Source organism: Rosa chinensis, chromosome 5 (assembly GCF_002994745.2).
Source record: "Rosa chinensis cultivar Old Blush chromosome 5, RchiOBHm-V2, whole genome shotgun sequence".
Classification (NCBI taxonomy): domain Eukaryota; kingdom Viridiplantae; phylum Streptophyta; class Magnoliopsida; order Rosales; family Rosaceae; genus Rosa; species Rosa chinensis.
Window position 1 is genome coordinate 14,420,791 of NC_037092.1, and position 22,019 is coordinate 14,442,809.

General features: G+C 37.3%; 4 protein-coding genes across 6 annotated transcripts; 2 read left to right on the top strand and 2 right to left on the bottom strand.

The window, feature by feature from the left end:
• The first annotated feature begins 5,506 nt into the window (after positions 1–5,506).
• On the top strand, positions 5,507–12,992 carry LOC112166314 (peroxisome biogenesis protein 1). 3 transcript variants are annotated; one of them, XM_024303126.2, is made up of 17 exons: positions 5,508–5,845; positions 5,931–6,104; positions 6,199–6,298; positions 6,495–6,965; positions 7,337–8,050; positions 8,317–8,408; positions 8,676–8,749; positions 8,944–9,166; positions 9,253–9,346; positions 9,479–9,633; positions 10,049–10,279; positions 10,456–10,656; positions 10,792–10,917; positions 11,000–11,061; positions 11,345–11,462; positions 12,024–12,308; positions 12,423–12,992. In XM_024303126.2, the coding sequence occupies exons 1-17, from the start codon at positions 5,651–5,653 to the stop codon at positions 12,459–12,461; spliced, it is 3,354 nt and encodes a 1,117-aa protein (XP_024158894.1). In that variant the 5' UTR covers positions 5,508–5,650; the 3' UTR covers positions 12,462–12,992. The 3 variants fall into 3 exon arrangements, 2 of the variants coding, with proteins under 2 accessions (XP_024158894.1, XP_024158895.1); XM_024303127.2 differs by lacking the exon at positions 5,508–5,845 and having other exon boundaries at positions 6,059–6,104; positions 6,199–6,294; XR_005799701.1 differs by lacking the exons at positions 12,024–12,308; positions 12,423–12,992 and having other exon boundaries at positions 5,507–5,845; positions 10,766–10,917; positions 11,345–11,424.
• Positions 12,993–13,673: 681 nt separating this feature from the next.
• LOC112166317 lies at positions 13,674–15,531 on the top strand. The gene is made up of 4 exons (XM_024303133.2): positions 13,674–13,694; positions 14,445–14,698; positions 14,816–14,980; positions 15,129–15,531. The coding sequence occupies exons 2-4, from the start codon at positions 14,462–14,464 to the stop codon at positions 15,390–15,392; spliced, it is 666 nt and encodes a 221-aa protein (XP_024158901.1). The 5' UTR covers positions 13,674–13,694; positions 14,445–14,461; the 3' UTR covers positions 15,393–15,531.
• A 286-nt stretch (positions 15,532–15,817) lies between these two features.
• Positions 15,818–17,859, bottom strand: LOC112166318 (glycine cleavage system H protein 2, mitochondrial). The gene is made up of 3 exons (XM_024303134.2): positions 17,666–17,859; positions 16,628–16,887; positions 15,818–16,192 (listed from the first exon to the last, which is right to left on the bottom strand). The coding sequence occupies exons 1-3, from the start codon at positions 17,736–17,738 to the stop codon at positions 16,067–16,069; spliced, it is 459 nt and encodes a 152-aa protein (XP_024158902.1). The 5' UTR covers positions 17,739–17,859; the 3' UTR covers positions 15,818–16,066.
• Positions 17,860–18,236: 377 nt separating this feature from the next.
• LOC112166315 (pentatricopeptide repeat-containing protein At2g35130) lies at positions 18,237–21,801 on the bottom strand. Its single transcript, XM_024303129.2, has 8 exons — positions 21,625–21,801; positions 20,916–21,106; positions 20,590–20,822; positions 20,256–20,505; positions 19,829–19,974; positions 19,452–19,657; positions 19,111–19,235; positions 18,237–19,017 (listed from the first exon to the last, which is right to left on the bottom strand). Exons 1-8 carry the CDS (start codon positions 21,723–21,725, stop codon positions 18,434–18,436), a joined length of 1,836 nt encoding a protein of 611 aa, XP_024158897.1. The 5' UTR covers positions 21,726–21,801; the 3' UTR covers positions 18,237–18,433.
• Positions 21,802–22,019: the final 218 nt, after the last annotated feature.

Consider the following 22,019-nt stretch of genomic DNA (forward strand, 5'->3'; position numbering starts at 1 on the left):
TGACTAAATTACATTTGCGACAAAGGTTAGACAATACAACAGAGTTTCCTTTTTTTTTTTTTTTTTTGGTTATAACAGAAACATACAAGGGGAAGAAAACCCAGAAAAAACTGAAAGAAAAAACTGAAAGCAAAGAAACAGAAATAAAACAAAGCTCCGAGAAGACTCAAGGGGGTGGTCCACTTGCATCGAAGAGTAAGATGCGCATTAGGGAAGGAGGGAGGGGGATTGGTTACCCAGTCCGCCGGGCACACCCTGCGCGATGCCATCCTTGCCACAAAATCTGCAGCAGCGTTGGCATGTCTACTGGTCCAAAGCCAGTTAACTTGATCGAATCGACTAGCCGATGCTCGTATATCCGCAACAACATGCGTGGCAGTCCAATCAATCGACGAAAGAGGGTTTAAAAAAGTTGAAATCAAGACCAAGGAGTCAGATTCCAGCTGAAAAGAAGAAAGGGATAAAGAAGATGCAAGAGAAAATCCCAATCTGATCGCCATGGCTTCAGCTACAATAGCTGAGGAGGCATGAGTTGACTTGGAAGATCCTCCGAGAATGTTTCCATTGGAATCCCGTAGCAAGGTTCCCAGCCCACAAGCCAGAGAGATGGGATCCCAAGCAGCATCGGTATTTATTTTCAGTGTGCCTGGGGCGGGAGCTTTCCAAGTTGCAGGTTGTGCAAGATCAAGAGTTGACCTCAAGAAGTTGGGGGAGAGAATCATTTGAGGGATCATGAGAAATTCCGTTGAAGCAGAAAAGGCTCTTGAGGCAACAGAGATAGAGGTCGGAGCTTCACGATTAAAGATACAATGGCATCTGTGTTTCCAAATGAACCAAAGTAAGAACAGAGCATGGGTTTGGAACGCCGTGTCAGCAGGGGAAGAAATCCTATCCAGATTGAACATAGAAAAGATCCACCGATCAAGGGATCTGATGGATTGGGGATCAATCCTATATGAAAGAGGGTGACAAAACCATGTCTTCATTGCCCAAGGGCATAGGAACAGGACATGTTCAATAGATTCAGGGTGAGACTCACATAGAGTGCAGATTGGAGACAAAGCCAGGTGTCTTCGATGTCTATTGTTGTAGTTGCCAAAGCATTTGAGAGAGCTCGCCACATGAAATGTTTGACAGAGTTTCTTACTCAATGCGTAAAACCACTTTTCATTTCAAATGAGAGAGACTGTTGTTTATTTGCTCTTGAATTTAATGTAGTTGCTGAACAAAGCACAAACTAATGTGTCAGTTACGGTTGATGAACATGCAAATTTTAAAGTCTTTTTACAAAACGACTAGGGAAATTTTAAATACACACCTCAAACTACTTAATACACATCCCTATTATTTTATATTTCAAATCAGTTTTTATAGATAGATTAAATGACCAAAATAGACATCTATATATTAAAAGAAAAATAATAATAATCATATATTCTATAATTATAAACACAATAAATTTCTATACATGCATCCTCATTTAAAATAAGAATAAAGTTAAAACAAGAATAAAGTTAAAAAACATATAATTTAAATTTTCTTTAAATAAATTGTAATTAAATGGGGTGAGAAACCATATAATTTAGAATTTCAAAATCAATTGCATTAAATGTTTTTAAAACAAATCGCTTTACTCCCACTTTCAGTTTTTTTTTTCTAAAAGTTATGATTAGTCAATTTATTATCTAATATAAAATATCACAGGTATAAAACTTTGTAATTGTTAATTTGTTAGACCATCCAATGATGACAATTTCGTAGTTCCGTCATTGTGGAAAAACTACTGATACAATTTTGGTTGAATGTTCGACTCAAAATTTTATACTTGATCAATATGGTGTTTGGTGGATGAGAACTCAAATAATACAAAACCTATTTCTAAGCGTCTATTTGAAAGGAACAATAATGAATCCATATGGATTTCTCAATAACTAGGACAAGTAATTAATATGGTAAGTTATACTAATCAAATTAAATAGTAGCCTTAATGTTGTTAAATAATAGTGTATTTCATGATTTGTTAGGTTAAGGATATTTTAGGTAATTTGGGTTGTGTATTTAGTAAAATATTAAAATGAGAAATTAAATGGTAGGTGTATTGAGTAAGGAGTGTGTATTAAGTAATTAGGGGTGTGTATTTAAAACTTCTCAAATGACTAACGAAGGAAAATATACATGTACATATCTTTTAAATTCTTATATAAAGTAATTATAAGTGTATCACGTCTCATTAAATTTTTTAAAAATTGATTCTTATTAGTGAAATTTTTTTTTTTAAGAATGATTTTTATTAGTTAACTAAATTTAGTGACTCATCTGAAAATCTAACCGGCTTACTCAAGAGTGAACGCTATGAATTTTTAAACGGTGCGTCTATTTACACTCTACTAAATACTTTGTTCACCCTATAACTAAATTTTTTATTTAAAATCCCAAAATTGTCCTTAACAACAATTATTAACATAAAAAAAAGAAAATGAGAAAGAAAAAAAAAAAGAAAATGAGAAATCAATTTTGTTTCAATTAAAACTTTACCCAACAGACATCCTAATATGAATTATCATAACAGCTTTCTATACCAAAAAAATAATAATTGTCATAGCTTCTTCATCGCTAGCCGACAAATAAATAAGTAGACGAAATTTTCAAGCTATAGCAACAAGTGAAAAAAATTGTTGGTTAGTATTATTTTGTTTTACTTCATGTGACTTGTGTTTGATTCTATGTCATAGTAGTTGATGAAGGGAGAAAATAGAGAAGAGAAAAAAAAAAAGAGTAAAAAGAAAAGCAAATTACCAAAAACTACAAACTCAGCCTAACTTTTTCCATGCGCAGGCCGTGTTTTGAGGAAATCCATGCGGTACTGTAGCTTACCCATACGCAAAGGCCAAGCCCATGCGGGCTAACTTCTGTTTTCTTTTAAATTTTCTGTGAAATAGTATTTTACTAAAATACCCTTCGCTTAGACCTAGATATGTTTTTCATTTAGTTCAGTTTGGTAGATCTAGTTTCCTCTTCATTCGAAACGAGCTCTGATTCTCTTCATTTTTGAATTGAAATCAGTTCTATCTTCATGAGCAATCAACCCATACTTTTTTCTATTTATGCTCATGTCTTTGCTATACAAAATAGTTATTTTTTGAGGTTGTGAAATATACAAAGAAACAGAGAACTATTACATTGCATCTTGACTTTTCTAATAAACTACTCATTTATATAATAATATCCCAATCTAATAAACAAAGAACTGTATGTAATCCGGTCTCTGTGCTCTTATCTTCTTTGTTCCAATCGATACATCCTTTTGGTCTATTGCAGCAACCATCCTCTTTTGCCATTGCGATTAATCTGTGTATTATGAGAAATGCAAATATATGAGTACTGACCCTCAATAGTGTACTGACCCTCAATAGTGTACTAACCCTCAAATATTTGATTAAGAAAATATCCACAGAGCAATACTACCAGCAATAATAAGGTCAAAAATCCACAGAGCCTATAGGTAGACATAATTGCAATGATCTTCTCATAAAGTAAAGCTAAGAAACCTGTCTAAAAATGCAAGCTCAATTGAACCGATAATAGAATTGAGTTGAATACCTCATGCAATCAAGCGAATGCACTCATGAAGCTAAAGCTATTGATCCTCATAAATAAACATCAAATGAGGTTGCAATACACATAGGGTTACTGACCTAATAGCTCAATAGCAATACACATGGTTCTCTAACTTCATTACACCATTCACAATCTCAAACCTCTTAAATCAACCATCACATACAGAAAGGCACCTATGTCATTATTGCATATATATCAGAAACTTAAAGATGTCACTCAAAGAATGATCTTGACATGTTAATAATGATTGAGATGTTAATAAAGTAATCATTATGGAACATAAACTAGATACGATTCGACACCATTATTTATCCAAACATTTTAAGACCTATCTAAGTAACACCATAATGATTCATAACAACATTCTCCAACAGAGCATGTCAATTATGAAGATCACAAAAAAATAGAATGAATTAGCCTCCCTATTCTACAAAGCTCCAGCAAATATATCAGTGCTGATCCTCAGTAGTTTACTGACCCTCAGTAGTGTACTGACCCTCAAAAGTTTACTGAACAGCAACATCATCATGCCAATTCAAAACACTCAATTACGAAAACCAGAACCAATATCTATTCTTCTAACACAAGTTTGAGGACAATAAACACAGTGTTAGTGAAATCATGAAGCTAAGACTACTGACCCTCAGAAACTAAAGGTCATCAAATTCATTTTGTACTATTGAGTCACAAAACTCATCATCTTCCATCAAAACAAGCAAATCTCATAAACAAAAGCTACTGAGCCTCAGAAACTAAAGTTAATGATCCTTAGAGGGTCCATATAATCATAGATTGCACATATTGCAGCATTTTAATGCTACTGACTCTCAATAATCATAAATTGCACATGTTGCAAGCATTTTAATGGTATTGACTAGCTCTCAATAAGCTCAAAAAATTCATCATCAGTCACATAAAATCAAGTTTCTTTGCTTAACAACTCATCTTAATTGATACTGACCTCACTCTTTAGTGGATTTGCAGGCTGAGAACAAACCTTAGCTTCGCCGAGTTCCTTGCCGGAAGATTTGCAGGCCAAGACCAAAAAATAGCTTCTTAGTCTAGCTTCGTCACCTCGGTTCTCCGATCACTTCGCCGCCTCGCTTCTCTGCCTAGCTTCACCGTGTTGCTTCTCCTATCTCTTCGCTGCCTAACTTCACCATCTCGCTTCGCCTCCTCGCTTCTCTGCCTAGCTTCACTGAGTCGCTTCTCCGATCGCTTCGCTGCCTAGCTTCACCATCTCGCTTCTCTGATCGCTTCGCCGCCTCGCTTCTCTGATCGCTTCGCCGCCTCGCTTCTCCGATCGCTTCGCCGCCTCGCTTCTCCTGCTAGCTTCGCCGTGTCGCTGCTCCGGTCGCTTCACTACCTAGCTTCATTGGAGCCCTAGATCTATAGATCTAGAAAGGATTTTGATTTTGGGACTGTTTTGATTTTGGGAGAAATGGCTAATATAGGTGTTAATGGCACGGTGCGTAATTTGTTTAAACTTCGAGTGCTATTGCTCTCATCAGGTTTAGATGGGCTAACAGCCCGTTAATATGTTTGGCCGCATGGACTTCCGGAGTATAGAGCCTGCTCTTGGTAAATATATGTGATTTTTTGTAGTTATTGGTAAAAAGCTCTAGAAGGCATGGGGTTGATGGTGTGCTAATTTTCTTTTCTTTTTTTCTTTTCCAATTTCACATTTTCAACGTTAATATCTTTTTTTTCTTTTTAAAATTATTTGAGGGTGAAATTGAAAATTTTATGATAAAAATTTAATTGTAGGGTGAACAAAGCATTTGACAGGGTGGAAATAGCCTCACCAATTTTTAAACCAACCTCCCTATTATTGTAAAAAATAAAAAAAAATAAAAAGCATTAAAAATAATACAAAACTAATAAACTTCGAAAAAAGAAACCATTATTGGGATTGGGAGTGACGACTGACGACGCTTTACAGTTGCGGCGCTGCGCAGACAGACGCAGCCGCGCTATCCTTTTTAATCATCATCATCTTCTTCTTCTAGCTCTAACCTCAAATTCGGCAGTAATGGAGTTCGAGGTGAAATTAGTCGGTGCCATAGAGGACTGCTACGTCTCCCTCCCTCTCCCCCTAATCCAAACCCTCCACTCCTCCTCCCCATCGCTCCCTCCCGTCCTCGCCCTCGACCTCCGCTCCTCCTCAAACGACGACCGCTGGACCGTCGCTTGGTCCGGCGCCACCTCCTCTTCTCCCGCAATCGAGGTCAGCTCTCTATTTCATTTCTCTTCTCAACCAAAACAAGAAACAGAAATTAGTGGGGACTGAGAATTTACGATTCCGATTATAGGTAGCTCAGCAATTCGGAGAGTGTATTTCGCTGCCGAATCGTTCGAGGGTTCAGGTGCGAGCTCTTTCGAATGTCGCGAAAGCTACTTTGGTGTCGATTGAGCCGTCTACTGAGGATGATTGGGAGGTCATGGAGCTTAACTCCGAGCTTGCTGAGGCTGCTATATTGAATCAGGTACTCCATGTAGTCAATTCAAGCTCTTTTGGTGCTTCTGGTGGTTTTTTATAGTCTGGTTTTGGTTATAGTGTCGTACCTTTCGATTATGCAGGTGAGGATTGTTCATGAAGGAATGAAGTTTCCTTTGTGGTTGCATGGCCGCACCACCATTACATTTCTTGTTGTTTCAACCTTTCCCAAGAAATCGGTGGGTAAGATGCTATATTCTCGTCCTAAAATCAGTAAATTGCTTGCTGTATCCACTGTGAATTGTTAGTAATAGAAACGAATGAGCACTTGTTCATGTCGTTATCAATCACTTTCCTTTATGCTGGGGCTAAATACTTGTAGGCTACAATAGTATCTTAGTCTGCTGGAATTAACTACTGACTTGTGAGACATTGCCAGTGCAACTGGTGCCAGGGACTGAAGTAGCAGTTGCTCCAAAGAGACGCAAGAATGTCAACTCGAATGGGGATGGAATGCTCTCGTCTAATATTTCAAAAGCACTACTCCGTGTTCAAGATGCAGACAGGAGATTAGTTCACCAAAGTAATGTGAAAGGTGTTGAGCTTGGAGTTGTTCTCACTTCTGTTGCTATTATTCACCCAGAAACAGCAAAAATGTTCTCATTACAGTCTCTTGAGTTAGTAGCTGTTGTGCCGAGATTGGTACCAAAAGAAAGCATGAAAAATTCTGAAAGTGATGGGTTGAGAATAAGAAGTTCAACAACAAAGGAATCTAGTGTTAGAGTTCCAAATGACAAAAAGGACAATCGTCAAGCAGTAGTTCGGCTGTTGATTTCCGACTCAGTTGCTAAAGGGCATCTAATGATTGCCCAGTCTCTTCGCCTCTACCTTAGGGCTGGTTTGCATTCATGTGAGTAAATCCTACACAGTGTTGAATATGGTTGTCATTCTTTGGTCTAGTGCATGTATACTCGAACGACGTTACTCTAGTTAATTTGAAAATGCTATTGGAAGACTCAAGAGTTTTGATTGTTATTGCTGGTTTAGGTGCAAGGTATCTCTGGGCTCATTCTGCAGATTTAATCTTCTAATTATACATCCATGATCCTTTTTTTGACACTGTTACAGCGAACATTTTGTTTGTCTTCTCACTGTTAGTGCTTGTGTATGTGTGTGTTTTTGTTTGGTTCTGTTAGGTTTTTCATTTTCACAATAAAATCATTATGTCATTTCATGGGCCAGATTCTAGTCGCTTGAACGAGATTGCTTTCATGCCTGCAGTGGTTTATTTAAAGGGATGCGGTGCTATTTTGAAGAATAACATGCCATTGTGTTCACTTTCACCCTGCCACTTCAAGATATCTCCTAAAGAGAAAGCTGTTGAAAGAAATGGTTTACAAGTTCTTGACAGACATATAACTCGTAAGAAGAATGACATGCTTCTAACACCTGGCTCAAGCACCTATATAGATGTTGTTGATTGGTCAACCCATGACAAAGTTGTTGCCGATTTTTCTTGCAAAGAGGATGAAGAACCTGCCCATCAGTCTGACAAGGGAAATGGAGTAGAAAGTCTACTTAAAGCTTGGATCCTTGCACAGTTAGATGCTATTACTTCCAAAGCAGGAGTAGAAGTTAATTCATTGATTTTGGGAAATGAAACTTTGCTTCATTTTGAAGTGAAAGGGAACCAGTCTGGGATTGAGGAATCATCAAATGATTTCCTGGCAAACAATAATATGAATCCTGAAGTTCCAGTTGAAGTCTTGTATGTATTGACAATTTCCAAGGAATCTCAATGTGGCGGAAATGTGTATGAGCTTGTATTTGATGAAAGAAACAAAGGCAACAACAATAATCTTGACTCACTTGAAAAGCATATGGGTGAACCTGTGTCCTTTTATTCAGTAAGAGAAAGAATGTCTGACAAGGATATTACTTCTGATATATCTTCCTTGAGCTGGATGGGGACAACTGCTTCTGAAGTTTTAAATAGTAGGTATTTGTAATTTTTTGTGAACCTGTTTTCTCTCCTCAACTTTTTAGACTTTCAGTATCTCTTGCTTACATAAACGTTTGATGGTCAATGACATTAAAAACTTTGTGTAGGACTTTAGAAAGTTGCTATGTTTTCTTTTAGTACTTGTCAGTGTCTCAAGGTGGATTTACTGGTATTACTAGTTTTGTAAGTTAATTATAGTCCTCCTCATCCCTTTAAGGAAGCCTTGGAGTCACCTAATACCTGATGTTTCCAATTGTAGGAATGTTGGTGTTGCTAACTCCTGTTTATGGGGTATGGTTTAGTTCACATAATCTTCCTCTCCCTGGACATGTTCTGATACATGGACCTCCGGTGAGTTCATCATCTCTTGAAATTCAGTTTTTGTTGGGTTATGGAGCTTATGAAGTGCTCATATTTTGGTTTCTTTGATGCTAGCTTATCTAGTAAACTCTCTCAAGTTTTATATAAAATATAACTTTTTATTTATCCATTTTATCACACTGATTTTAGGAATTAAATCTTCATATGATACTGCACTTTATCTTGCGAGACTGTTAAACTAAACTCTTTTAGTCCCTTGATCTGATGTTGATTTGTCCTTTTATTTTCTCCTATTAGGGTTCTGGAAAGACATTATTAGCGAGAACTGTTGGAAAATGTCTTGAGGAACATGGAGGTCTTCTAGCACACATGTAGGTCGTGATGTTGATGAATCAAATATTTTAATTTGTTTTCTTATCGGTCATTGTATTATTGAAATGTTACCAGAAATAATATGAGTTATCAACTTATCATTAAACCTGCTAACTTAGTGAATCATGACAGGGGCGGTTTTGAGGGGTGAAATATACTTTTATATAATGTCCTTGTTTTCTTTTCCGTGCAGAGTTTATGTATGCTGTTCTCAACTTGCCATGGAAAAGGCCTTGACCGTTCGCCAAGCACTCTCTAGCTACATATCTGAGGCTTTAGATCACGCACCATCTCTTGTAATTCTTGACGATCTTGATAGCATTGTTTCATCCTCTTCAGAATCAGAAGGATCTCAACCTTCAACTTCTGTTGTTGCACTAGCAGAATTTCTCATAGACATTATGGATGAATATGGGGTAATATATCGAGGACTATGGTTGCATTTTCACAGATATGCTGTTGTCCTCAAGTCAGCTAAGAAATCTATTGGTTGTCTGAACAGGAAAAAAGGAAGATCTCCTGTGGAATTGGCCCCCTTGCTTTCATAGCTTCCTCAAAGTCATTAGAGAGTATACCACAGTCATTGAGCTCTTCAGGTTTGTTCTTTTCGAATGTGGAATGCATACTGCATTGTACTTGGTAAATCTATAAGATATAGTCAAAGCAAAGATTTGCTTATTTAGAGTTAATATTCTGAATGCTGTATTTTTAACTTCTATTATCATCAGGTAGGTTTGACTTTCATGTCCAAATGCCTGCTCCTGCTGCCTCAGAACGTGCAGCCATTTTGAAACATGAAATTCGGAGGCGTTGCTTGCAATGTTCTGATGAAATCTTACAAGATGTAGCTTCCAAATGTGATGGCTATGATGCATATGATCTGGTATTCTACCTTTTACTTAAATTACTTCTGGTGTTACTAGAAATTATGTAAATAGTATTACACATTCTGTCCAAAGAAAATAATATCATTATCATCGTTGTAATTGTCATGCCGTCATTATTTTTCTTCTATTATTGCTGTAACTCTAGTGTCTCCTGTTGTAATTTGATTTTATTTGTAAGTAATCATTTCTGTATTTAGTTGGTCAATTATGTTTTTTTTGTTGTACTTGTGGAGTCTTGATTTCAATGTGTCACAAGTTGACAAGTTGTTACCAATAAATGTTCTTTTACGTAAGTAGAGGAGCCTTGGTTGTTAGAATTCTTCATGCTCTCTGTAAATAAAAAACCTCAACTAGTTGCTAGCATCAGCATCCATGGAGCAATCATAAATATTAACAGTCTCACTGTTTCAGGAAATCTTGGTTGATAGAACTGTCCATGCCGCCATAGGTCGTTTTCTGCCTTATCAGTTTGCTTCTGATGAGCGTGAAAAACCCACTTTACTTGCGGATGATTTCTCTCGGGCAATGCATGAGTTCCTTCCGGTTGCCATGCGTGACATCACTAAGTCTGCTTCTGAAGGGGGTCGTTCTGGGTGGGATGACGTTGGTGGTCTTGTTGACATTCGCAATGCAATTAAAGAGGCAAGATATTTATCAACTGAGTTAATATTTATATGTATAATTTTATTATTATTACAGAGCCTGATGATGTGTAGTAAAAGAGCTTTTATATTTTTTGTAATTTTGTATTGCCATCAGATATTACGCATCCTCTTTTTGATATGTTGATATGCTCTCTCTCTCTCTCTCTCAATCAGATGATTGAATTGCCTTCAAAATTCCCAAATATCTTTGCAAAAGCTCCTTTAAGGTTGCGGTCAAATGTATTATTGTATGGGCCACCTGGCTGTGGAAAAACGCATATAGTTGGTTCTGCTGCTGCTGCCTGTTCACTACGATTTATATCAGTCAAAGGACCTGAGCTGTTGAATAAATACATTGGTGCTTCTGAGCAAGCTGTAAGTGTGAATGATATCTTTCAATAAGTGAACCCCTTTGTGATTGTGCTGCTTAAATCATGTGAGATGTAAATAACATCTAGAAAATCAAAGGGTATTTTCTTCTCAGAGGTGTAATTGTATGCTGCTGTCTAGGTTCGGGATATATTCTCCAAAGCAGCTGCTGCAGCACCATGCCTTCTCTTTTTTGACGAATTTGATTCTATTGCCCCAAAAAGGGGACATGACAATACTGGAGTAACTGATCGTGTTGTCAATCAGGTATGTCTGTTTTATTGCCCCATTTCTTTTTTTCTTCTCTGCATAGTTGATTTTCTTATCGTCCTATTATTCTTTCTCGCAGTTTCTGACTGAATTGGATGGTGTTGAAGTTTTGACTGGTGTTTTTGTGTTTGCTGCAACAAGGTTAGTTTTATCGTCGGAGAAGTTGTTTTATTTCTAATTTTTATTCTTGATGTCAGTCTTTGGACAAGAATATTTTTGCCTGTATACTTGCCCATGATTTATCAATTAAACATTCCATAGAAGTTCAAGTTAGCAATTGTATTGTATAATTGTTTCATAATGATTACTGCATGAATCCTATATAACACTAAGGAACTCGCCCTGTTACTGGATTGTTTATATCATCTTTGCTTCGGCTTTACTGAGTCCATTGTCTACGACTGCATTTTTCATGTTGAAACAGTAGACCAGATTTGCTTGATGCTGCACTTCTGAGACCTGGTAGGCTGGATCGCCTTCTGTTTTGTGATTTTCCATCTCCGCGTGAAAGGTTGGATATTCTAACAGTCCTTTCGAAAAAGGTTAGTAATAACATGCATATATTTTAACAGCCATTTTGTTATATAGCAAACTTGTCTCCGTTACTCTTTTTCTTTTCGTGGCCCATATATGATATCCTGTGATTACTATCTATTGTAAGTTATCCTATATGTTCTTAAATGAGAATCTGGTGTTGCAGCATGATTATTTCATTCCAGTATCGTTCATATTTCTGTGGGTCCTTGGTCAGAACCAGTGTCTACACTAGCAAAACTACTTAAAGAAAGTTATCCTATATGTTCTTAAATGAGAATCTGGTGTTGCAGCATGATTATTTCATTCCAGTATTGTTCATATTTCTGTGGGTCCTTGGTCAGAACCAGTGTCTACACTAGCAAAATTACTTAAAGGAGTCTCATGTATATGGTTAAAGCACTGTTGTAGGATCTCTTGCTTAGCTTTCTTCACTCTTTTTCTCATGACACCTCAGTTGAGCCTATAATTAGCCACTCGGAAATGATGAGGCTTTTTTCATTGTATAATATTTTTCTCTGTTCAATTCATTTTAGAATATAATTTATCTTTATTTTGACCTGTTTCAGCTACCACTGGATGGTGATGTGGATTTATCTGCCATAGCTGATATGACTGAGGGATATAGTGGGGCTGACCTTCAAGCACTTCTCTCAGATGCTCAGCTTGCAGCAGTGCATGAAATTCTGGATGGTACATATACCAATGATCCAGGGAGAAAGCCAGTTATTTCTGATGCTCTCTTGAAGTCTACTGCTTCCAGGACGAGACCATCTGTTTCTGAGGCTGAGAAGCAAAAATTTTACGACATTTACAGCCAGTTCTTGGATTCAAAAAGATCCGTTGCCGCACAGGTCTGTATCTCTCCCTAAGTTTCATATGTGCTTGCACCAGGATCGTTCATTTGTTAGTTGCATATGTACATATTCAAATAGAGTTCTCATTTACGACTAAAATAATTTGTTCAGTCAAGAGATGCAAAAGGCAAGAGAGCAACCCTAGCATGAGATTTGACTGAGCCTGATGATCGAATATTCTTGTGGAGTTGTGGTAGAGCAACATTCGGCATTCTGTACTTTATATGGTTGGAGGTAGCTTTAGTTCTTCGTCGAGTGGCTGATGTTGCCTCGTCATCTTCACAAAAGAAGCAAAGAGGTGCAAGTCTACATCGTGCACCATGCCACATGTACATAGAAGGCGCCAGTTATACACCCCCAGGTCTTGATTTTGGTTTCAATGAGTGTTATGTGATAATGTAGCAAAAAGGAGGGGTAGGAATTGGTTTAATTAAACACCTAGAAAAGTTCAGATTGATGAAAAAACCCAACAATTTGTTTATCTTGAATAAAAGATAAAGCTAGTGTAGTCGTTTTTGTGGGTCACAGAGAGCTTAGATGACCACAGTGATTCATCTGTGTATTAGGGATACAATGATGTATACAAATTTGAACTTGCATACATAGAGATGTAAGATAGCATGTATTGTGTGTTCTGCACTACTCCCAATTTATGGAAAATTAGTTGATTTATTTATGAAATGAAACACTTAGATGTTTATCACAGGCTAATAATCAATCTGTTTTATATAGAAATGGTTTTATATATTAATAAGACGGCATAATTTGCCAGAACCTATTCACTGTGGCTTTGGTTGAACAAAGCTAACAAAAAATTGTTGCCCATATCTAGTTATTTACCATTACATTCATTGAGCACAAGAGTTGATATCAATACTTGATTACTTGAAAATTTGAAGAATAAGAGGAAATAAAGACACCACAATTTTTGTTTTTGTTTTTGTTTTCTTTTCATCCTATCAGTTCAGGGCCTTTCATAATTCGAATGATTGACCTCCAACTATATAGACATGCTTGATGCTAACCTAACCCGTTTATTACTTGTATAGAGGGCCGTGTCATATTTCATACTTTGTGTTTGTGTCAAAACAACGTTCCTTCCCTCGATTCCTATTATGTTCTTGTGTCAAATGACGTCAAATCTAGCTACACTATCGGCTTGTTCGTACGCATGAAAAATCTAGATCCAAGAGGTAGATCATGCAAAAAGCCTCATACATCTTTCAAGTAGGTCGACATTAATCAGATACAAGCATGAAGGCAAGTGGAAATGGAAATCAATCATTAATAACTAAATAAAAACAGAACAAGCACTTCATTAGTTTTACTTGCAGCAGCTTCCTCATCTGTCTTTGACAAGTAAATCAATGAAACATCATTCAGGTAATTCAATTTTCTCCTCATACTTGGTTTTTACGCAACTCCAGATCAACTTTCCTTATTAATTTTTCCCAAGTATTCTTAAACCGGTTTTGATGTTCTGGCTTTAATGTTCATCTCTCTAGCTACATCATCAAGTTACAGTTTACCAAGCTTAATAACATGTGCCTTAAGTAAATTACGTAGCAAGTAATATTACTCTCTAATACTGAAGCTTTATCACTTAGCATGCATGTGGTAGCTAGTTTAGTAACAAGATATTGATCGAGCTTTTGTATAAGGTCCATGACATATAAATTTATAATTTTGGAGCAGTATAAGTAGCATCAGTTAGATTTTTGGGGGGATTTCTAAGATTAGGAACGAAGGCTTTTGATAGAGAAAGCTTCTGCAAATTTCAGATGAAAATAAAGCAATCACATGCAAAACCATAACCAAAACCTTGGACAATCCCCATTCAGGAAATGAAACTAAGACATCTATGAAGCTACAGTATTACCAAATGAGAAAAAAAAAAAATTCATGCGCAACCGGCAACATATGTATCTTGCACAACAAGCAATCATTGATTGCGGTTTGGTTGGCAGCTTTCTCTTTGTCATGAATCAAGAGAGAGAATCAAACCTACCAAACATGTTTCGTTTTCATACGAGGATATATATATGCCCAACGGTAGTCATGACTCATACGCATACATCAAAGCCAACAAGTTTGAGATCCAACCTAGTAACTCCATCCATTGTTTTCTTGAAGGACACTAGTTGTTCAAGATGATGGGTAAGCGGATGATTCTGAACATTTCTGTGGAGAGTCTCGACGGAGTGAGTCGCATTGAGCCCGAAGGAGGCTGGAAGAACAAGTCACTCAAGTACCACATCAGAGTCAGTTGTACGGTCTGCAAAATAGAGCTCTTCGACTTGTATAATGGGAATATGGTTCCTTTGTATTTGTCTGCTGCTTCTTGGTCAAGGGGACTAGATGGTATTGGATATCATAGACCTCTAACTGTAAGTACATACTACACTAGCTAGTTTCTTTACTTAAAAGTAATAGAGTACATACACACTGTCTCATATTTGTGATATATTTTGGGGTATTAGTAAAGCTTTTTACATGTATTTCAGTGCCCTGTATGCAAAGGCCACGGTGGTTTGAGGATTCTGAGAAGAGGAGGGAAACCCATGGTGGATGAAGGAGAGGCGATGCCGGTGATGGAGGTGCAGGTTGTAGGCAACTTTCGGGTGCACAAGGATATCAAATTGTTCTATTTTGGGTGGATGTGTAGAAAGGTACATATCTGATGATTAGTAATTTGTTCTCTTAGTTCTTAGTCACTTAGTAACTCTAGCATTGATTTTGTACAATTTGTAGTGTTAATACTTTATAGAGTCCTGTTCACCAATATGTCTTTCCCTTATGGACATTTTCCCGGTACAGGATGATGATGACTACGACGATGATGATGGCAGTGGGGCGTTATTTGGGCCTTTTCATGTCGACAGAAAGGGGAACTATGCGTTCAAATATATAGTGAATGTTGATGACGATGATGATGAAGAAGACGAAGAAGTGATTCTGCAAATCAAAGGGCTAAAAGGATCTTTGGAGCTCACAGAATGGGAAGAAGAGGTAGAGGGACTCAAGATCAAGTGTATGTCTCGGTTGGATTCGGATACGGATTCCACCGATTCTGATGAGTGATTAGTTCAGGTGTTAGCTAGCTAGTTACTGCTGATCTCCCAACTATAGATGTCGATATGCCATGTGAAATGTTTTTAAGACTGATCTAAGTTTTGTTAGGTGGTTGGACCAATCGTTTAATTTACGCTTCGTCAATGTTCTCTTGTTATTACTTGATCCAAATGTCTGCTCGAATATCCTGCAAGTTTTAACTAAAACCTTCAGATCTTGGATGCAATTTGTACTCAAAACACTTGTTTTAAAACAAGTACTGCCATTAATTCAATATTAGTACCGGCCATTAATCCCATAGTCAGAACTTGATCAGAAGCACCAAGTATGATACTTCATACACCAAGAACAAGTAGTTGTTAAAATTTTGAGTAAACTCTGAATCTATCATCATATTATCTAGCTTGACCCCAAAAATGCATGCTCATTGCAAGTGACTTCCAAAAATGCTTGCTAGAAATTATTGCTACTTCAGTTTGTGGTACTACATTTTTGATTGAAAAAAAAAAAAAACACGGCAGCAGCAAAGGATGTAACAAATAAGATCATTCCTAGTCAAGGAAAGCAGAGAAAAATACAGCATTGGAGCAGAAAGGGAATTTGCACTTTGACTTCCTCCTGTATTGCATTCTATGCATAACAAACAGATTCTCAGTAGTGCCTGTTGCAACGGCCGGCATCAATCAATGTGCATCTTCTTCTTCACAAAAATTGGTGTACTTGTCTGAATCCATCAAGTTCTTCAGTTCACCACTATCATTTATCTCGACTTTAATTATCCATCCCTTCTCATACGGGCTTGAGTTAACCTGGCACAGAAAAAACAGACCATATTACAACAAGAAAACACTCAAGGGAGGAAAATCTTTTGCTGACATGTCTATAACAAAGTGATGTTCGTAACATACACATTGTATAACAAAACTGTGCAGAGGTCCATAGGCTGAAGGAACACTAACTCTCAGTGACGCATATGACTCTAGATAACACATAACTTGTACAACCTTGGGTTTCAGTATACATAATGAAGAGGATATAAGGCCCTATGTGATTTACAGATGCAATACTAACTTGGACCGTCTTCTACCTGGTTGAAAAATTATTTCAAAATCAAACCCACTCTGATATGATTTTATAACCACAAGAGTAGTCAATAAGCACAAAAGCTCAAATTCATGTGACCACTTCTTCATGCAATTATCATATCGGTCAATCTAAATCTAACATAGGATGAGGGAACCTACCAAACCAGGGGAGCTGCTGAGCTCTTCATTGACTTCAACCACTTTTCCCGACACGGGAGAGTAAACATCACTGGTTGCCTTGACACTTTCAACTGCTCCAAACGCATCACCCTGCTTCACAGCAACCCCAACCTCTGGCAACTCAACATACACAACATCACCTAAATGATCTTGAGCATGATCAGTAATGCCGACAGTTGCAGACTTTCCATCAACCTTCACCCATTCGTGAGAATTAGCATAGTTGAGATCCTTCACAACTGCATATAAATGGAAATGTAAAAGCTGCATCACCATGAAGCTATAAATATAACAAAATAGAACCAGTCGAAAAGCCAACTACAATTCTATCTAGTTCAATAATAAGAATCTCTTTCTGAGTCTGCACACAGAACAACATCATACATCAACTTTAGTATTAGGCCCCTATCTCCGCTACTGACGAATTGAATATGTAATCAGATAACATCATTGGGATAATAACAAAAGATTTATTTTCCTTTTCCCATTATTATAACGTGTCAACTGGTTAAAACAAGAAATTATAAGACCAAACCAAATCTTCATGTTCATGACACCCACTTTCCATTTGTTTCAATTGCTTCTAATGGAAAAAGTCGCAACCAACCACAGATAAAAAAAAGAAGATCCTTTTCCTCCTTGGTCAACATTTGCTCATTCAAAATCCATACCACTCTGTCAAAACTAACCACAGTAATTCACAGCTGAAACCAACCGTGGCATCATAAATGGCAGATCCCTATATCTCACTAACATCCAAATATGCAAAGGGACCCGAAGAACCCACTAATCTCCGCAACACTAAATCCAAAACCCACATCCACATCAAACCATTTGGCCAAAAAAACACACAACCCATCAATAAAAATCAGATCTTTGGTTGCCACAATCACAGATCAAGCACAACAAAAAACCAAACTCCAAAAAGAGATCCATATTCAAAAGCATTCATCTTTACAAACATCATCCTAGAATTCAACTACAAAAATAGAAAAGCTCTGATCTTTGAGAGCTTACCAGAAGCAAACCCTCTGTGGGTCACTTGGATTCTGAGGTATGAAGCAGCCCTTGAAGCCAACCTTGAAGCCATTTGTGAATGAATCCGACCAAACACTACCACTCTGCCTCTTCTCGTTTTTAATATATAAATCGCAGTCTCTCTGTTTTATATATAGTGCGGTTGGTGCTTTGGTTGGTGTAGCTTTTTATTTTGGCCCTTCCCTAATTTTGATCATTTGTATAAAGGACGTAAATTTTTTTTTATTTAACAGAACGAATATTTGGAGAAAATTTCCAAAAAATAAAAAAATTGGGAAATTTATACGAGGTGGTGTGTCAACTTTTGTCAACAAACCCAATAAGCACGGAAAAGCTGAAGTTGGTGAGGGGCAGAGTGAGGTAGACAGTGTTGGATTCTAATAGTGACGGCACCGTGGTGGTTCAAAGGTTGCATGGAATTTCCATAACATCATGGGTCTCTTTAGCACTAGTGAGTGGACCGACATTTTGCATTTTTCATTTTGACCCACATGTGGTATTTTGGTTTTTCTAATACCCTTTTCTACATTGCAAATCTGGATCATGTTAGTGTAAAATTAAAGTATTATAAGAACTTGGATCCTTCTTTGCACTAGTGTGAATGCCTTCTTCAGTTTCTTGGAAATCAACATGATTACAGAAACAGTAAAACTGAAATGAGCCATACGAGGATGAGCTAATGTCAGTCATGAATGTTTGGAGGGGCAGAACATGTTTGTGATCAATATTATTGACACAATGCCTCCATCAGATAGGTAAGACAGTCCTGACATCCTTGTGCATTGTTCTAATAACAACACTGACCTGCTTGGTTTGATCTTCGCTTGAGCAGGAAGCAAGAAGTACTTTGGCAGTTCCGCCATCTGGATAGCAACCCGCATCAATCATTTCTTCAAAAATTTCCACGCATCTTGTGTATAGTTTCTTCCTAGAGTATGCTCCAAGACGAGAAGTCCATGTCACAACATCAGGTTTTAATTTCTTTGCTGGAAGTGATTGGAAGAGCTCTTCCATCTTGTCGAAAAATCCTGCCCTTCCATATATGTTAATCAAGATGTTATATGTACTGATATCAGCTGCATATGGTCCTTTTTCCAGTGCAGTCAAAACTTCCTCCATTTTTTCTAGCTGACCTAGCCGGCCATACAGGTTTAGCATACTGTTAATCACAAATGTGTCTAGCTCCAGCCCGGATTCTCGCATCTGGTTCACAATGTCTTCACATCTAGCTACATTCCCAGCTTTGGAGTAGGCAGATAAAAGTAGCATATGGGATTTGATTGTTGGGGTTATTCCTAATCGCTTCATCTCTTCAAACGCAGCTTGCGCGTCTGATGAGTAAAGATTATGAAATTAATTCAGGTGAAGTGAGTGAAAAATGTTAATTTAACCTTCATCTCTTCAAAGGCTAAATGTTAAATTACCTTCATGCAGACCCCCTCTACCATATGCATCTACCATGATATTATATGAAGCTCTATCTGGTTCACATCCCATGTGCTGCATCAAAGAGAAAATTTCTGCAGCTCCATAAGGGTATCCTGCTCGACTGTTAAGAGAGAAATGTCAAAGAAATTTGGGTCATATTGAACCAACTTGGACATATATTTACTCTTAAAACATGTTATGCACTTTATATATTTTCAAAGCTTTCCTGTTTCCTATAATATATTATATGATGTAATTCAGAACAAGTTCAGTATTGTACCATGAAATGATTTCACAATCATGGAACCTTAAAGAACAAAGCTCATCAGATATTAACCTGTAAGCTTCCATAAGGGCATTGTAAGCATACACATCAGGCTCTAGCCCTGCCTCTTGTAGCTGCTCAAATATCTCTTCTGCTTTCTCACAATTTCCTTCCCTAGCAAATGAATTTATCAAAGCAGTATATGTGCATATGTTCGGTTTACATTTCTGACTTCTCATTTCGCGGAACAGTTTTAGGGCCATATAGGATTTTCTTGCCTGCAAAATATTTGAACTTTGATGAGACGTTGTATACTTGTATTGTATTGCATTGTTTAAGCAGGCAAGCAATACAACATGTGAGTACATGACATTTTCTTGTTAGTCATTCAAAGAACATACAACTTGAAGATATATTACACAAAATACTATGTTGTCAATTCTGCTCACCTTCCCATATATATTGATTAACATAGTATAAGTGTCGGCAGATGGTTCGCATTGATCTCTTTTCATCCTCTGAAAGATCTCTTCTGCTTTTTGAGGGTTTCCTCCTTTTATCAACCCATTAATATAAGCATCAAACACAATTGCACCTGAGTAAAATTAGGATCTTTCTGCATGAATTCACATTGTTCTTAGTGTAAAGGAAATGTAATCAATCGTATCTGATAAACTAACAAGAGATGTTTAGGAAAAGTAAGGCACATCTGAAACCAAATCTCTAAGATATAACTGAAATAAGAAAGAACAGTAGCATACAGGTTATACTGATACTTTTCCACATTTCATTATGTAAGTTGTCAACTTAGCTCCTCCAACTAACTACATGTTTACTTATATGTATAAGCAGCTAGTAATTGAAAAAGACACATACTTGGAGGAAGACCATACTTGCGCATTTCACCAAAAATGGCTTCAGCCCTATCTAGCAATCCAGACTTGCAGTAGGCCTTTATAAGAAGGGCATAAGTGTCCTCGGTGGGAATGCATCGAGCTTCAAGAAGTTCCAAATAAGTGGATTCTGCCTCTTTATGCAGTGATTTCTGCCCATAAGCGTCTAGCAGTAAATTGTAGCAGATTACATCTGGCTTGTAGGAGCTCTTGTGCAATATCCACTCACACATCTAGCCAGCATTACAACATTACACTCAGCCAAATCGTATATAGTAATGAAATTCAATAAGCAGTAGGTTGTACAAGTTTCTCACCAAGATTATGGAATCCCACATTTTATTGAGACGAAGTTGAACAGCTACATTAATGATGTCATCCCATATGATATGAGAGGCCGGAAGAGTGTCAAGAACTTCCCATATTTTAATTCTGTCCGCTTCGTTCTGTACAATGTCCAGAATCTGCTCAGCAGTGGGGCTCATCACTGGGAAAATTCCATCAACAAACCCGGATCCATACTTCCATCCTCGGCTCCTTAGAGAACCACCTATACAAAGAAGACCAGCCCGCAATTTTGAACATGGTGTATGCAATAACAGCTACTGCTAAGACAACAAAATGAGTGCAATGTTCTGATTACATCGTTTCCTAGACACTTTCTTGTGGTTGAAGCTTCTGAATTTCCCGCGTTTGTCAATATAGATGGTGTCAAGCTTAGGCTTGCTCTTTCCAGCAGCTCCACCATTGGAACTCTTGGCTTTCCATCTGCAATTAGTCTTGCAGCTTCTTGATCCAATGAAAATGTAGCTAATGGCGCGCTCAACAGTCAACCTACATAAGTATATGAGTATATCAAATGAAATTACCATTTCTACAGAGGAAGTAAATTAGTTGATCATCCAGAAGAAAACTCTTGCTTAAACATCACAAATCCTTTCAAAGTTTTGTGCTAAATGGACCATGAAAGTACCAAAAGTTACGAAAAGACCACTCATATTTGGGAACAGATATGAATAGAAAGAAACAGACAACAAAGAAGGCATCTGAGGAAGTAATACCGGATAACAAAGATAATGCCTTCGGTTTTTATACAACAAGTCATAAACTCATTATAATCCAGCATTCCTATCAAGACAGAACAGGGTCCTAAGAAACATAATACAATGCAAGACTGATAGTTTCATTTTTGCAACTGTCACTCAGACAGTTTTATGCTACTGATGGTTACTTTCTTCTACAGCCAGTTCCAATAATCCATTAAATTAAATGCCATGGAAATGAACAATGAAGAACGAGATAAGAATATCGAACTCAATAGACAATAGCCCAGAACGAGGACTGAGACTTACATGAATACTTGGAGGAGGAAATGGAGGAAGAGCTTACAGTTTGGACGTTTGGTATTTTGCGGGTTTTGAGTGTGCAAGAAAGAAGATAGTCTTGATAACATGCAATGGGTGAAGGACAAAAACTACAGATATCTGGCGCGTATAGACAAACCTTTGTTTTATTTTTCTTCTAATTTTACCATTTCAGAATTATTTGGTGCTTTTAGGACGATTAGAAATTGATGGCAATATTGAAACTTATCCATCGAGTTTTAACCAATTTAGTTGGTGACTTGGGTACTTTGGAAAACCAACGGCATAATAACCTTACGAAACTATGCCCTTGGAGCTAGTTAACCATGCTATGCAAATAATCTTTCAACAGTAATCAGTTTAAACTGAATGTCATTTTCATG

Bases quoted from the DNA above. Each gene is read 5' to 3' on its own strand.
- LOC112166314 (XM_024303126.2), top strand. From the start codon at position 5,651: ATGGAGTTCGAGGTGAAATTAGTCGGTGCCATAGAGGACTGCTACGTC. The intron at 8,051-8,316 runs GTAGGTATTTGT...TTCCAATTGTAG, and splicing joins TGCTTCTGAAGTTTTAAATA to GAATGTTGGTGTTGCTAACT. The intron at 9,167-9,252 runs GTAATATATCGA...TTGTCTGAACAG, and splicing joins ACATTATGGATGAATATGGG to GAAAAAAGGAAGATCTCCTG.
- LOC112166317 (XM_024303133.2), top strand. From the start codon at position 14,462: ATGATGGGTAAGCGGATGATTCTGAACATTTCTGTGGAGAGTCTCGAC. The intron at 14,699-14,815 runs GTAAGTACATAC...CATGTATTTCAG, and splicing joins GATATCATAGACCTCTAACT to TGCCCTGTATGCAAAGGCCA. The intron at 14,981-15,128 runs GTACATATCTGA...TTCCCGGTACAG, and splicing joins TTGGGTGGATGTGTAGAAAG to GATGATGATGACTACGACGA.
- LOC112166318 (XM_024303134.2), bottom strand. From the start codon at position 17,738: ATGGCTTCAAGGTTGGCTTCAAGGGCTGCTTCATACCTCAGAATCCAA. The intron at 16,888-17,665 runs GTAAGCTCTCAA...ATTTATATGCAG, and splicing joins CCACAGAGGGTTTGCTTCTG to TTGTGAAGGATCTCAACTAT. The intron at 16,193-16,627 runs GTAGGTTCCCTC...TTTCTGTGCCAG, and splicing joins TCAGCAGCTCCCCTGGTTTG to GTTAACTCAAGCCCGTATGA.
- LOC112166315 (XM_024303129.2), bottom strand. From the start codon at position 21,725: ATGTTATCAAGACTATCTTCTTTCTTGCACACTCAAAACCCGCAAAAT. The intron at 20,823-20,915 runs GTAATCAGAACA...TTCTTTGTATAG, and splicing joins GAAAGTGTCTAGGAAACGAT to GTGGTTCTCTAAGGAGCCGA. The intron at 19,975-20,255 runs GTATGTGTCTTT...AATTTTACTCAG, and splicing joins CAAGTATGGTCTTCCTCCAA to GTGCAATTGTGTTTGATGCT.